The sequence below is a fragment of the Scatophagus argus genome, chromosome 6 (genome assembly GCF_020382885.2).
Source record: "Scatophagus argus isolate fScaArg1 chromosome 6, fScaArg1.pri, whole genome shotgun sequence".
Taxonomy (NCBI): Eukaryota; Metazoa; Chordata; class Actinopteri; family Scatophagidae; genus Scatophagus; species Scatophagus argus.
Window position 1 is genome coordinate 19257196 of NC_058498.1, and position 16688 is coordinate 19273883.

At 41.6% G+C, this 16688-nt stretch overlaps 1 protein-coding gene across 1 annotated transcript; it reads left to right on the forward strand.

Annotated features, from left to right (window-relative positions):
- Positions 1–233: 233 nt before the first annotated feature.
- LOC124060713 (homeodomain-interacting protein kinase 2-like) lies at positions 234–8684 on the forward strand. The gene is made up of 3 exons (XM_046391969.1): positions 234–1244; positions 8037–8371; positions 8500–8684. Exons 1-3 carry the CDS (start codon positions 234–236, stop codon positions 8543–8545), a joined length of 1392 nt encoding a protein of 463 aa, XP_046247925.1. The 3' UTR covers positions 8546–8684.
- The last annotated feature ends 8004 nt before the right edge of the window (positions 8685–16688 follow it).

Sequence of the window (16688 nt, forward strand, 5' to 3'; positions counted from 1 at the left end):
CTCGTTCAAATCTGTCGAAGACATACTTGGAGAAAAAAATACTGTTTGTGTTGGATAGAACTGGAAACATTTAACTTGAAGAAATCGCCCAAAAGTCAAAACCAGGTAACATAGATTTTAAACCAGAAGACATTTTGTCCAGTGAGTCAACCAAATACCAGATAAAGAAGTTCCTGTGAGAGGGGACTTACGGAAAAGTGGCCAAATGCATAAAATTAAGCACTCAGGAAGTGATGGCCATGAAGATTATACGGAACAACTTGGCCTACTCTGGCAGAAGAGAGGAGGCCATCCTCACAGAACTGAAAAAGCTTGAACCAAACAAACATAATTTGCTGAAGATACTTGACAGTTTTACTCATATGGGACATGTTTGTATGGTATTTGAAAGGCTGGACATAACTCTTCACCACCTGCTGAAGATGAGGTCCCCACTGCATTTGTCTGAGATCAGAGTAATTGCACAACAGATTTTAGTGGCTCTGAATGCCCTAAAGAGCATACCTATGGTACATGCAGACATCAAGCCAGACAACATCATGCTGGTTAACCATAACATGCAGCCCTTCAAGCTGAAAATTATCGATTTTGGCATGGCTCAAAATGTTTTCAAAATGAAGAAAGGCAACAAAATTCAAGCAATTGGTTACAGGGCCCCTGAGGTCATTTTGGGCCTCCCACTGGATGAGGCCATCGATATGTGGGCACTTGGCTGTGTTTTAGCATTCCTGTACCTGGGCAAGCACCTGTATCCACTATACTCTGAATATGAGGTCATGAGAGTCATCCTGCAGATGCACGGTCAGCCTGAAGATCACCTGCTGAACGCTGGAATTTATTCCAGGGATTATTTCATTAAGGACAAACACTCCCCTGATTCTCCATGGAGATTCAAAACACCAGCTGAATACAAGCTTACAACAGGTTTGGCGATCACACCATGTAGTGGAGTTTTTGACACGTTTAACAGCCTTGATGACTTGGCCAGACCAGAAGAGATGAGTACTACTGAGTATGAAGACACACGGGCCTTTTTAAGCCTCCTCAGACGCATGCTACACGTGGATCCTGAAAAGAGAATCAACCCCAGTGAAGCCTTAGGTCACCGTTTCATCACAATGAAACACTTTATTCATGACACTAACGACAACATGTATGTCGAATCAGTCTGTCAGACCATTAAAAACTGCCAGTTGGAGACGCCATCTGTTGAATTTGAGCCCTTTGTAACATCAAGCGAAGTAATTAGTTGGCATGGACCTTCCCCTAATAGTTCGGACAGCTCAATTTCAACTAACGAAGAAACTGCTGAGGACACCGATAATGGACCACAATGCACAGCTGCTGAAAAAATTGACAGGACCACAGCTACAGATGACATGGACAAAACATCAAATCCTGAGGCTGATAAGAAACCACCTGGCACAAATGAGGCAGCTCCACCTGCCTCTCTCTTAAGTGAAGAAGAAACAGGCTTTGGTGAAGTCAGGTCCCGAAGGAAGTGGTTCAACAGGATCTGCAAATTCTTCACCAGAATGTTCAAATCTTTTGATTGCTGCACAGAGACCACTGTTAAACTGTAAGTAACAGGTCATAAATCCCTCGCTCTCCATGTTAGCATAGAGGCCTATGTTGGGTCCATCACCCAACTTCAACTATACACGATCAGATTCCAAATTACATCATCAGTGAATGATAGCAGCACTACTGTCCGGGATATTTTTGCTTCCCATTTGTCCAATGGGAAGAATTGGAGACGTACTTCATCTTTACATACACTGATCAGTTACAACATTAAAATCACTGAAAGGTGATGTGAATAACGTTAATCCTATCTTTACGATGCAATGTTCTGCGGGGAAACCTTGGCTTGCAGTAATCACGTGGATGGGTGTGGCATGGTGATGCAATGGTTTGCACTGTTGCCTCATAGCCAGAGGGTTCCAGGTTTGAATCCCAGTCTGGACCCTTCTGTCCTTCTTCTTCTTCTTCTTCTTCTTCAGTTTGCATGTTCTCCCTGTACCTGTCTGGGTTTTCTCCGGGTGCTCCGGTTTTCTACCACAATCCCAAAAACATGCACATTAGGTTAATTGGCTATTCTACATTGCCCCTAGGTGTGAGTGTGTGGTTGTCTGGTCTTGTGTGTCAGCCCTGCGACTGACTGGCGACCAGTCTACACTGTAAAAGGTCCTTCAATGGTGCAGTCTATACGAATTTATTTTAAAAAGTATATTTCTTCCAATAAATTAATTAATTAATTCCCTTTTTTTAAATTTAAGTTACACATGAGTAAAAAGTGTGAATGTTTTGGTAACTTATTATTATCTAACATAAAATTGATTTTACTGAACTTCACAATAAATTGCTTCCACAAAACGCCATTTAAGGGTTTATACCCAAAGTAAAACGTCACGACCCGACCACATGCAGCAGCAGAAAAACGAGACCCTTGTCACCTGTACCGTACATTTACACTGACGGTGAAAGCAGAGATGTTTGGGATGTTCAAAGTTGACTTCAAGATAACGTTAGCCTCAGTGAATGTGAATTATTCTGTCTCAAATCACTTGTCTTAAATTTTCTGCCTCTGTCCAAATTAGCTAGCAAAACCCTAGTAGCATGGCCTCGCATCCTTGTCCACGTGTCAGTTAAAAGTTACGTTAGCTGCTAGGTTTGTAACTGTTGTCGTCCCTGCATGATTGCAAAAGATGAGGACATAAAATATTTCTGGTGTCTCTGTCTCTCTGCAACGTGGTATCAAGAAAATGTGTAAATGTGTGTGTGTTGTTCTCTTCCCACTTTTTCTTTGAATGAGGGTAAAAAGTAGAAGTAGAAAGATAGGACTGGACAGGCTCGCACTATGAGTGGACGCACCTGCCGCATCAGTTCAGCAAAGCAGCTGTCCATGGACCTAGTTCGCTTTGACATTGTTTTATCATGCAATTATTAATATTTTTACATGTGCAGTGAGGTCTGAAATATTTTTACAAGGTGCAGTCTACTCGGTGTCATCAAAAAACAAGGGCTAATCAAAAATACTTTTTCAGAGACTTGGTTTAAATGTAACTGCTACACGAAAAGTATGACCATTGCATACTAAGTATATAGTACATGATTAAATGAAATATTCTCAGTAATTGTTGGTTGCAAATGAATTGCATATGGCTTAATTTAATCTGTTGATATATTTGTCTGAAATTTATTGAAATACTTTGAAACCATTTGTTCAAGTGAAAAGATTATAGGTTTTCTTTTGCTTTGCAATAACATTAATTATTCTGATATTTTCATAAATAAACTCTTTCATTTGTGTTGCTTCTTCAGAAGACCATCAGATCTACTGGGAGGAGCAGTTCATGGAGTAGGTAAGCTTTTAAGGTGAGGCAAAAGTGGTAACAACATTGCAGGGGCATATTCATACAATGAGTACTTTATTGTATTGTGTTGCCTAATTGGGTGAATATTGCAAAACAAATATATATATATATGTATATATATATGTATATGTGTGTGTGTGTGTATATATATATGTGTGTGCATATATATATGTGTATGTATGTATATTATGGCATGCCGTTCAGAAAATTAATATTTGAATATATGGAATAATTAGTTAGCTCTGCCATAACTTAACAAATAAGGAAAGAGAACTATTTGTTTCTGTAATCAATTTTAATGTTGTAAACATTTTAACATTAAAAAATTACAGAAACTTCTGACCTCATCTTAAAGTGCAGCATAGAACACCTTCAATCTGCTTACTCTTAACACTGACATTAAAATACAGTGATTCTTGACCTGAGCATTTTAGATAACAGAAGAGAACTGACTTAAACTTGAAAGTGCACAGTACCTTTTTGTATGTACTAAAACATTTTAACAAACACATACAAGAACACCTTTAAATTACAATCTGTGCTGTATTCTCCCAAAACATTTGACATTCAGCTCATCAAATGCACAGCAGCTGGAGGAACTGACGAAGTCTGTACTTGACTGCCATGTTGTTCTCAATTTAACTGCCCACCAAGCAAGTGGGAGTTGTGAAGCAAAGAAAACAAAAAAACATATTACATTATACATTATACTCTTAAAACATGTGACATTAAAATAAAATACAGGGACTCCTGACCACAGCATTTGGCACAAAAGAACTTCAACTTATTAAGTGCACAGTACAGTACATCTTAGTATGGATTAAAACATTTACCATAAAACGGTTTATATACTTGAACTTCTGACATGCAGCCTTATCAATTAAACACTCATTCACTCATTCATCTCTTAACAATCTCACTCATTCATCAAGCTCTGAAAAACACAACAAAAGGGCCATTTATGAGTGTGAGGTCAGCCTTTGACCAACTAGCTCAGAAGTTTGTTTCTGAGTGTCATGAATCTGGAAGAAGGCTTTGGGCGCAACGTGTCAATTCCCACAGACAGTCCCACAAACACCTCAAATGTTTTGCAGAGCTGGGGTGGATAGTGCAGGTTCAGAGTATATTTCATCCCCAGAAGCAGGCAACATGCCCTGGCCAGATCGCCAAGATCAGTAAGAACTGGGACTCCCTCAATGACGATTCCCAAATACCGTATTTTCCGCACTATAAGGCGCACCGGATTATAAGGCGCACATTCAATGAATGGCCTATTTTAAAACTGTTTTCATATATAAGGCGCACCGCATTATAAGGCGCATAGGATAGAAGCTACAGCAGTGGCTCGGGTTGCGTTTTGCGTCCACTAAATGGAGCTGCGCTAAAGGGAATGTCAACAAAACAGTCAGATAAGTCAGTCAAACTTTATTAATAGAATACAAACCAGCGTTCTGACAACTCCGCTCACTTCCAAAATGAATAAACAGCTGTGTTATTATTTTTCCCGAGGTAATGTCAGCGACGTAGTATTTTCGCGACACAGTTTATCTTTATACAGCAAGGTATAACAGGTAGTGCAACATTTTTATCACGTAGTGGACGGGAACTTTTCCTCGATTCAATAAACACGTAAAAGAAACAGTCCGATACCGTTACGGTAACTCAAACGTAAGTGCAATAACAATATAGTAACTCTCTGTATAGTGCAAAGTAATAACAATATAACAACCCCGTTCACTTCCAAAATGAATAAACAGCTGTGTTATTTTTCCCGAGGTAATGTCAGCGGTGTAGTATTTTCGCAACACAGTTTATCTTTTAACAACAGCAAGGTATAACAGGTAGTGCAACATTTTTATCACGTAGTGGAGGGGTACTTTTCCTCGATTCAGTAAACACGTAAAAGAGTCTGATACCGTTACGGTAACTCAGACGTAAGTGCAATAACAATATAGTAACTCTCGAAATAGTGCAAAGCAATAACCATTTAACAATAACTCAACGTTGCTCAAACGTTAATGTCCATATTCACAATATGACCAACCTTGTTCAGTTGTGAACACACAAAAGAAACACGTAAAGCTCACTTTATCAGTTCATTCCTCATCCACGAATCCCTCCAATTCTTCTTCTTCAGTGTCCAAATTGAACAGCTGGGCGAATACGGCATCCAACGGCTCCGTCTCGTCAACGTCGTCATTATCCGAGTCAGCGTCGCTGCTGTTGTCTGGTAGTTCAGCGACGATTCCAGCCTTCCTGAAAGCTCAGACCACAGTTGAGACTGATATATCAGCCCAGGCATTTACGATCCACTGGCAGATAGTGGCGTATATCGTTCGGCGCTGTCTCCCTGTCTTAGTGAACGTGTGTTCGCCTTCCGTCTAGCTTTAAATGCCCTGTTGACACCAATATCTAGCGGTTGGAGTTCTTTTGTCAATCCACCCGGAATGACGGCAAGCACTGAATTAGTGTGCTTCACTTGTTTTTTGACTCCATCGGTGATATGGGAGCGCATGGAGTCGCAGATCAATAGGGACGGAACTGTGTGGAAAAAGCCACCCGGTCTCTTGACGTAAATTTCTCTCAGCCACTCACTCATCTCTTCTTCGTCCATCCATCCCTTCGAGTTAGCCTTGATAACGACGCCGGGTGGAAAGTTTTCTTTTGGCAAGGTCTTCCTTGGGTGGTAGTTTCTGGCCATTAGCCTGGCAAGCGAGAACTACAGTGAAGGACGACTTCTCATTCCCTGTGGTGCGAACATTCACCGTACGTGCTCCCGTTTTATCCACAGTGCGCTTAAATCTGTTACTTTGGCCACGCCCCCTGACTACGGTAGCCACGATTGACCAGTATTGATCCATAGATAAGGCGCATCGGATTATAAGGCGCACTGTCGGCTTTTGAGAAAATTTAAGGCTTTTAGGTGCGCCTTAGAGTGCGGAAAACGAATCTGTCGAAGACATACTTGGAGAAAAAAAATACCGTTTGTGTTGGATAGAATTGGAAACATTTAACTTGAAGAAATGGCCCAAAAGTCAAAACCAGGTAACATAGATTTTAAACCAGAAGACATTCTGTCCAGTAAGTCAACCAAATACCAGATAAAGAAGTTCCTGTGAGAGGGGACTTACGGAAAAGTGGCCAAATGCATAAAATTAAGCACTCAGGAAGTGATGGCCGTGAAGATTATACGGAACAACTTGGCCTACTCTGGCAGAAGAGAGGAGGCCATCCTCACAGAACTAAAAAAGCTTGAATCAAACAAACATAATTTGGTCAAGATACTTGACAGTTTTACTCATATGGGACATATTTGTATAGTATTTGAAAGGCTGGACATAACTCTTCACCACCTGCTGAAGATGAGGTCCCCACTGCATTTGTCTGAGATCAGAGTAATTGCACAACAGATGTTAGTGGCTCTGAATGCCCTAAAGAGCATACCTATGGTACATGCAGACATCAAGCCAGACAACATCATGCTGGTTAACCATAACATGCAGCCCTTCAAGCTGAAAATGATCGATTTTGGCATGGCTCAAAATGTTTTCAAAATGAAGAAAGGCAACAAAATTCAAGCAATTGGTTACAGGGGCCCTGAGGTCATTTTGGGCCTCCCACTGGATGAGGCCATCGATATGTGGGGACTTGGCTGTGTTTTAGCGTTCCTGTACCTGGGCAAGTGTCATGCCTGGTGGTTTTTGGTTATGTTTTGTTTCTTGATTTCTGTCCATGTGCCATGTTTCATGTTTGTCTTGTCATGTGTTTCCATGTTTTATGTTCAAGGTTTTTGTCATGTCCTGTTTTATTTTGAAAGTGTCTCTTCCCCTGTGTGCCCTGTTTTCATGTAGCTTTGCTTTGGTTTTCCTGATTGCTTTCTCCCTCCTGATGTGTGTCACCTGTGTCTCGTTGTCATGTCTATTTAGTCCTTGTCTTCCCAGTCACCTTTGTCTGAGCGTCTGCATTTTTCTCTATGCCATGCCAGGATCTGCATTTTTTCTTCATGCCATGCCAGGAACGTTTCGTTGGTTTTGCCTTGCCTTGCCATGCCATGCCTAGTTTTTTGCCACAGTAAGTGTGTTTTTTTGAGTTTAGCTTTGTTTTAATAAAAGACCATCGTTTTTGGACCTCCACCACGCCTGCCTGCCGCCTCCTTTTGACTCTGCATCGGGGTTCAGCTAATCTCTGCGTCAGCGACGCCGACCAAACTTGACAGCAAGCACCTGTATCCACTACACTGTGAATATGAGGACATGAGAGTCATCGTGCAGATGCACGGTCAGCCTGAAGATCACCTGCTGAACGCTGGAATTTATTCCAGGGATTATTTCGTTAAGGACAAACACTGCCCTGATTCTCCATGGAGGTTCAAAATACAAGCTGAATACAAGCTTACAACGGGTATGGCTATCAACCCATGTAGTGTAGTTTTTGACACATTTAACAGCCTTGATGACTTGGCCAGACCAGAAGAGATGAGTACTACTGAGTATGAAGACACACGGGCCTTTTTAAGCCTCCTCAGACGCATGCTACACGTGGATCCTGAAAAGAGAATCACCCCCAGTGAAGCCTTAGGTCACCGTTTCATCACAATGAAACACTTTATTCATGACACTAACGACAACATGTAAGCCCTTTGTAACACCAAGCGAAGAAATTAGTTGGCATGGACCTTCCCCTAATAGTTCAGTCAGCTCAATTTCAACTAACGAAGAAACTGCTGAGGACACCGATAATGGACCACAATGCACGGCTGCTGAAAAAATTGACAGGACCACAGCTACAGATGACATGGACAAAATATCAAATCCTGAGGCTGATAAGAAACCACCTGGCACAAATGAGGCAGCTCCACCTGCCTCTCTCTTACGTGAAGAAGAAACAGGCTTTGTTGAAGTCAGGTCCCGAAGGAAGTGGTTCAAGAGGATCCGCAAATTCTTCACCAGAATGTTCAAATCTTTTGATTGCTGCACAGAGACCACTGTTAAACTGTAAGTAACAGGTCATAAATCCCTCACTCTCCATGTTAGCATAGAGGCCTATGGTGTGTTAGGATTGTGGCCGAATATTCGGCTATTTTCCCTTTGTTTTGTTTTTTTGTTATTCTTTTTTCCTTCAGGCACGCCGGGGACAGCTGTGTCGGCAGGACGGGGAATTGGAGCTGAGTGCTATCACCTGTCTCATTTAGCCCACCTGTTTCCTGTTCTCCGCTCCTTATTTAAGGACCTGGTCTGCATCCACTCTCCGCCAGTTCTTCAGCTTTTCCTCGCGGTAGTACTTCGGCAAATGTTTGAAACTCTTCCTGAAAAAAATCTTTCATCTCCTGATCCTCTGTATCTTTCAGATCACCAGCTCCAGTTCCCCGCCCGGCAGTGACGGCGTCCTTCGTTGTGTTTTTCTCCTCTGAAACCCTCCGTTTGAGGACACCTTTCGTTGTGTTTAAAACCCTCCTTTTGAGGACACCTTTTGTTGTATTTGTTACCCTCCGTTTGAGGACACCTTTTGTTGTATTTGTTACCCTCCGTTTGAGGACACCTTTTGTTGGTTTTTTGTGTTAATAAATCTCTGAGTGAGAACCCGCACCTGGATCCTCCTTCTCTCCAGATATAGTCCCTTAACATGGTGGCTCCATCACCCAACTTCAACTATACACGATCAGATTCCAAATTACATCATCAGCGAATGATGGCAGCACTACTGTCCGGAATATTTTTGCTTCCCATTTGTCCAATGGGAAGAATCGGAGATGTACTTCATCTTTACATACACTGATCAGTTACAACATTAAAATCACTGAAAGGTGATGTGAATAACGTTAATCCTATCTTTACGATGCAATGTTCTGCGGGGAAACCTTGGCTTGCAGTAATCACGTGGATGGGTGTGGCATGGTGATGCAATGGTTTGCACTGTTGCCTCATAGCCAGAGGGTTCCAGGTTTGAATCCCAGTCTGGACCCTTCTGTCCTTCTTCTTCTTCAGTTTGCATGTTCTCCCTGTACCTGTCCGGGTTTTCTCCGGGTGCTCCGGTTTTCTCCCACAATCCCAAAAACATGCACATTAGGTTAATTGGCTATTCTACATTGCCCCTAGGTGTGAGTGTGTGGTTGTCTGGTCTTGCGTGTCAGCCCTGCGACTGACTGGCGACCAGTCTACACTGTAAAAAGTCCTTCAATGGTGCAGTCTATACGAATTTATTTTAAAAAGTATATTTCTTCCAATAAATTAATTAATTAATTCCCTTTTATAAAATTTATTTAAGTTACACATGAGTAAAAAGTGTGAATGTTTTGGTAACTTATTATCTATCATAAAATTGATTTTACTGAAGAGAACAGCAGAAGAACGAGACCCTTGTCACCTGTACCGTACATTTACACTGACGGTGAAAGCAGAGATGTTTGGGATGTTCAAAGTTGACTTCAAGATAACGTTAGCCTCAGTGAATGTGAATTATTCTGTCTCAAATCACTTGTCTTAAATTTTCTGCCTCTGTCCAAATTAGCTAGCAAAACCCTAGTAGCATGGCCTCGCATCCTTGTCCACGTGTCAGTTAAAAGTTACGTTAGCTGCTAGGTTTGTAACTGTTGTCGTCCCTGCATGATTGCAAAAGATGAGGACATAAAATATTTCTGGTGTCTCTGTCTCTCTGCAACGTGGTATCAAGAAAATGTGTAAATGTGTGTGTGTTGTTCTCTTCCCACTTTTTCTTTGAATGAGGGTAAAAAGTAGAAGTAGAAAGATAGGACTGGACAGGCTCGCACTATGAGTGGACGCACCTGCCGCATCAGTTCAGCAAAGCAGCTGTCCATGGACCTAGTTCGCTTTGACATTGTTTTATCATGCAATTATTAATATTTTTACATGTGCAGTGAGGTCTGAAATATTTTTACAAGGTGCAGTCTACTCGGTGTCATCAAAAAACAAGGGCTAATCAAAAATACTTTTTCAGAGACTTGGTTTAAATGTAACTGCTACACGAAAAGTATGACCATTGCATACTAAGTATATAGTACATGATTAAATGAAATATTCTCAGTAATTGTTGGTTGCAAATGAATTGCATATGGCTTAATTTAATCTGTTGATATATTTGTCTGAAATTTATTGAAATACTTTGAAACCATTTGTTCAAGTGAAAAGATTATAGGTTTTCTTTTGCTTTGCAATAACATTAATTATTCTGATATTTTCATAAATAAACTCTTTCATTTGTGTTGCTTCTTCAGAAGACCATCAGATCTACTGGGAGGAGCAGTTCATGGAGTAGGTAAGCTTTTAAGGTGAGGCAAAAGTGGTAACAACATTGCAGGGGCATATTCATACAATGAGTACTTTATTGTATTGTGTTGCCTAATTGGGTGAATATTGCAAAACAAATATATATATATATGTATATATGTGTGTGTGTGTATATATATATGTGTGTGCATATATATATGTGTATGTATGTATATTATGGCATGCCGTTCAGAAAATTAATATTTGAATATATGGAATAATTAGTTAGCTCTGCCATAACTTAACAAATAAGGAAAGAGAACTATTTGTTTCTGTAATCAATTTTAATGTTGTAAACATTTTAACATTAAAAAATTACAGAAACTTCTGACCTCATCTTAAAGTGCAGCATAGAACACCTTCAATCTGCTTACTCTTAACACTGACATTAAAATACAGTGATTCTTGACCTGAGCATTTTAGATAACAGAAGAGAACTGACTTAAACTTGAAAGTGCACAGTACCTTTTTGTATGTACTAAAACATTTTAACAAACACATACAAGAACACCTTTAAATTACAATCTGTGCTGTATTCTCCCAAAACATTTGACATTCAGCTCATCAAATGCACAGCAGCTGGAGGAACTGACGAAGTCTGTACTTGACTGCCATGTTGTTCTCAATTTAACTGCCCACCAAGCAAGTGGGAGTTGTGAAGCAAAGAAAACAAAAAAACATATTACATTATACATTATACTCTTAAAACATGTGACATTAAAATAAAATACAGGGACTCCTGACCACAGCATTTGGCACAAAAGAACTTCAACTTATTAAGTGCACAGTACAGTACATCTTAGTATGGATTAAAACATTTACCATAAAACGGTTTATATACTTGAACTTCTGACATGCAGCCTTATCAATTAAACACTCATTCACTCATTCATCTCTTAACAATCTCACTCATTCATCAAGCTCTGAAAAACACAACAAAAGGGCCATTTATGAGTGTGAGGTCAGCCTTTGACCAACTAGCTCAGAAGTTTGTTTCTGAGTGTCATGAATCTGGAAGAAGGCTTTGGGCGCAACGTGTCAATTCCCACAGACAGTCCCACAAACACCTCAAATGTTTTGCAGAGCTGGGGTGGATAGTGCAGGTTCAGAGTATATTTCATCCCCAGAAGCAGGCAACATGCCCTGGCCAGATCGCCAAGATCAGTAAGAACTGGGATTCCCTCAATGACGATTCCCAAATACCGTATTTTCCGCACTATAAGGCGCACCGGATTATAAGGCGCACATTCAATGAATGGCCTATTTTAAAACTGTTTTCATATATAAGGCGCACCGCATTATAAGGCGCATAGGATAGAAGCTACAGCAGTGGCTCGGGTTGCGTTTTGCGTCCACTAAATGGAGCTGCGCTAAAGGGAATGTCAACAAAACAGTCAGATAAGTCAGTCAAACTTTATTAATAGAATACAAACCAGCGTTCTGACAACTCCGCTCACTTCCAAAATGAATAAACAGCTGTGTTATTATTTTTCCCGAGGTAATGTCAGCGACGTAGTATTTTCGCGACACAGTTTATCTTTATACAGCAAGGTATAACAGGTAGTGCAACATTTTTATCACGTAGTGGACGGGAACTTTTCCTCGATTCAATAAACACGTAAAAGAAACAGTCCGATACCGTTACGGTAACTCAAACGTAAGTGCAATAACAATATAGTAACTCTCTGTATAGTGCAAAGTAATAACAATATAACAACCCCGTTCACTTCCAAAATGAATAAACAGCTGTGTTATTTTTCCCGAGGTAATGTCAGCGGTGTAGTATTTTCGCAACACAGTTTATCTTTTAACAACAGCAAGGTATAACAGGTAGTGCAACATTTTTATCACGTAGTGGAGGGGTACTTTTCCTCGATTCAGTAAACACGTAAAAGAGTCTGATACCGTTACGGTAACTCAGACGTAAGTGCAATAACAATATAGTAACTCTCGAAATAGTGCAAAGCAATAACCATTTAACAATAACTCAACGTTGCTCAAACGTTAATGTCCATATTCACAATATGACCAACCTTGTTCAGTTGTGAACACACAAAAGAAACACGTAAAGCTCACTTTATCAGTTCATTCCTCATCCACGAATCCCTCCAATTCTTCTTCTTCAGTGTCCAAATTGAACAGCTCGGCGAATACGGCATCCAACGGCTCCGTCTCGTCAACGTCGTCATTATCCGAGTCAGCGTCGCTGCTGTTGTCTGGTAGTTCAGCGACGATTCCAGCCTTCCTGAAAGCTCAGACCACAGTTGAGACTGATATATCAGCCCAGGCATTTACGATCCACTGGCAGATAGTGGCGTATATCGTTCGGCGCTGTCTCCCTGTCTTGGTGAACGTGTGTTCGCCTTCCGTCTAGCTTTAAATGCCCTGTTGACACCAATATCTAGCGGTTGGAGTTCTTTTGTCAATCCACCCGGAATGACGGCAAGCACTGAATTAGTGTGCTTCACTTGTTTTTTGACTCCATCGGTGATATGGGAGCGCATGGAGTCGCAGATCAATAGGGACGGAACTGTGTGGAAAAAGCCACCCGGTCTCTTGACGTAAATTTCTCTCAGCCACTCACTCATCTCTTCTTCGTCCATCCATCCCTTCGAGTTAGCCTTGATAACGACGCCGGGTGGAAAGTTTTCTTTTGGCAAGGTCTTCCTTGGGTGGTAGTTTCTGGCCATTAGCCTGGCAAGCGAGAACTACAGTGAAGGACGACTTCTCATTCCCTGTGGTGCGAACATTCACCGTACGTGCTCCCGTTTTATCCACAGTGCGCTTAAATCTGTTACTTTGGCCACGCCCCCTGACTACGGTAGCCACGATTGACCAGTATTGATCCATAGATAAGGCGCATCGGATTATAAGGCGCACTGTCGGCTTTTGAGAAAATTTAAGGCTTTTAGGTGCGCCTTAGAGTGCGGAAAACGAATCTGTCGAAGACATACTTGGAGAAAAAAAATACCGTTTGTGTTGGATAGAATTGGAAACATTTAACTTGAAGAAATGGCCCAAAAGTCAAAACCAGGTAACATAGATTTTAAACCAGAAGACATTCTGTCCAGTAAGTCAACCAAATACCAGATAAAGAAGTTCCTGTGAGAGGGGACTTACGGAAAAGTGGCCAAATGCATAAAATTAAGCACTCAGGAAGTGATGGCCGTGAAGATTATACGGAACAACTTGGCCTACTCTGGCAGAAGAGAGGAGGCCATCCTCACAGAACTAAAAAAGCTTGAATCAAACAAACATAATTTGGTCAAGATACTTGACAGTTTTACTCATATGGGACATATTTGTATAGTATTTGAAAGGCTGGACATAACTCTTCACCACCTGCTGAAGATGAGGTCCCCACTGCATTTGTCTGAGATCAGAGTAATTGCACAACAGATGTTAGTGGCTCTGAATGCCCTAAAGAGCATACCTATGGTACATGCAGACATCAAGCCAGACAATGCTGGTTAACCATAACATGCAGCCCTTCAAGCTGAAAATGATCGATTTTGGCATGGCTCAAAATGTTTTCAAAATGAAGAAAGGCAACAAAATTCAAGCAATTGGTTACAGGGGCCCTGAGGTCATTTTGGGCCTCCCACTGGATGAGGCCATCGATATGTGGGGACTTGGCTGTGTTTTAGCGTTCCTGTACCTGGGCAAGTGTCATGCCTGGTGATTTTTGGTTATGTTTTGTTTCTTGATTTCTGTCCATGTGCCATGTTTCATGTTTGTCTTGTCATGTGTTTCCATGTTTTATGTTCAAGGTTTTTGTCATGTCCTGTTTTATTTTGAAAGTGTCTCTTCCCCTGTGTGCCCTGTTTTCATGTAGCTTTGCTTTGGTTTTCCTGATTGCTTTCTCCCTCCTGATGTGTGTCACCTGTGTCTCGTGCCATGCCTAGTTTTTTGCCACAGTAAGTGTGTTTTTTTGAGTTTAGCTTTGTTTTAATAAAAGACCATCGTTTTTGGACCTCCACCACGCCTGCCTGCCGCCTCCTTTTGACTCTGCATCGGGGTTCAGCTAATCTCTGCGTCAGCGACGCCGACCAAACTTGACAGCAAGCACCTGTATCCACTACACTGTGAATATGAGGACATGAGAGTCATCGTGCAGATGCACGGTCAGCCTGAAGATCACCTGCTGAACGCTGGAATTTATTCCAGGGATTATTTCGTTAAGGACAAACACTGCCCTGATTCTCCATGGAGGTTCAAAATACAAGCTGAATACAAGCTTACAACGGGTATGGCTATCAACCCATGTAGTGTAGTTTTTGACACATTTAACAGCCTTGATGACTTGGCCAGACCAGAAGAGATGAGTACTACTGAGTATGAAGACACACGGGCCTTTTTAAGCCTCCTCAGACGCATGCTACACGTGGATCCTGAAAAGAGAATCACCCCCAGTGAAGCCTTAGGTCACCGTTTCATCACAATGAAACACTTTATTCATGACACTAACGACAACATGTAAGCCCTTTGTAACATCAAGCGAAGTAATTAGTTGGCATGGACCTTCCCCTAATAGTTCAGTCAGCTCAATTTCAACTAACGAAGAAACTGCTGAGGACACCGATAATGGACCACAATGCACGGCTGCTGAAAAAATTGACAGGACCACAGCTACAGATGACATGGACAAAATATCAAATCCTGAGGCTGATAAGAAACCACCTGGCACAAATGAGGCAGCTCCACCTGCCTCTCTCTTACGTGAAGAAGAAACAGGCTTTGTTGAAGTCAGGTCCCGAAGGAAGTGGTTCAAGAGGATCCGCAAATTCTTCACCAGAATGTTCAAATCTTTTGATTGCTGCACAGAGACCACTGTTCAACTGTAAGTAACAGGTCATAAATCCCTCACTCTCCATGTTAGCATAGAGGCCTATGGTGTGTTAGGATTGTGGCCGAATATTCGGCTATTTTCCCTTTGTTTTGTTTTTTTGTTATTCTTTTTTCCTTCAGGCACGCCGGGGACAGCTGTGTCGGCAGGACGGGGAATTGGAGCTGAGTGCTATCACCTGTCTCATTTAGCCCACCTGTTTCCTGTTCTCCGCTCCTTATTTAAGGACCTGGTCTGCATCCACTCTCCGCCAGTTCTTCAGCTTTTCCTCGCGGTAGTACTTCGGCAAATGTTTGAAACTCTTCCTGAAAAAAATCTTTCATCTCCTGATCCTCTGTATCTTTCAGATCACCAGCTCCAGTTCCCCGCCCGGCAGTGACGGCGTCCTTCGTTGTGTTTTTCTCCTCTGAAACCCTCCTTTTGAGGACACCTTTTGTTGTATTTGTTACCCTCCGTTTGAGGACACCTTTTGTTGGTTTTTTGTGTTAATAAATCTCTGAGTGAGAACCCGCACCTGGATCCTCCTTCTCTCCAGATATAGTCCCTTAACATGGTGGCTCCATCACCCAACTTCAACTATACACGATCAGATTCCAAATTACATCATCAGCGAATGATGGCAGCACTACTGTCCGGAATATTTTTGCTTCCCATTTGTCCAATGGGAAGAATCGGAGATGTACTTCATCTTTACATACACTGATCAGTTACAACATTAAAATCACTGAAAGGTGATGTGAATAACGTTAATCCTATCTTTACGATGCAATGTTCTGCGGGGAAACCTTGGCTTGCAGTAATCACGTGGATGGGTGTGGCATGGTGATGCAATGGTTTGCACTGTTGCCTCATAGCCAGAGGGTTCCAGGTTTGAATCCCAGTCTGGACCCTTCTGTCCTTCTTCTTCTTCTTCAGTTTGCATGTTCTCCCTGTACCTGTCCGGGTTTTCTCCGGGTGCTCCGGTTTTCTCCCACAATCCCAAAAACATGCACATTAGGTTAATTGGCTATTCTACATTGCCCCTAGGTGTGAGTGTGTGGTTGTCTGGTCTTGCGTGTCAGCCCTGCGACTGACTGGCGACCAGTCTACACTGTAAAAAGTCCTTCAATGGTGCAGTCTATACGAATTTATTTTAAAAAGTATATTTCTTCCAATAAATTAATTAATTAATTCCCTTTTATA

Coding starts and splice junctions, on each gene's coding strand:
- LOC124060713 (XM_046391969.1), top strand. CDS start 234: ATGGCCATGAAGATTATACGGAACAACTTGGCCTACTCTGGCAGAAGA. Junction 1,245..8,036: donor TTGTAACATCAAGCGAAGTA/ATTAGTTGGCAT, acceptor CCAAGCGAAGAA/ATTAGTTGGCATGGACCTTC. Junction 8,372..8,499: donor ACAGAGACCACTGTTAAACT/GTAAGTAACAGG, acceptor TTTTTCCTTCAG/GCACGCCGGGGACAGCTGTG.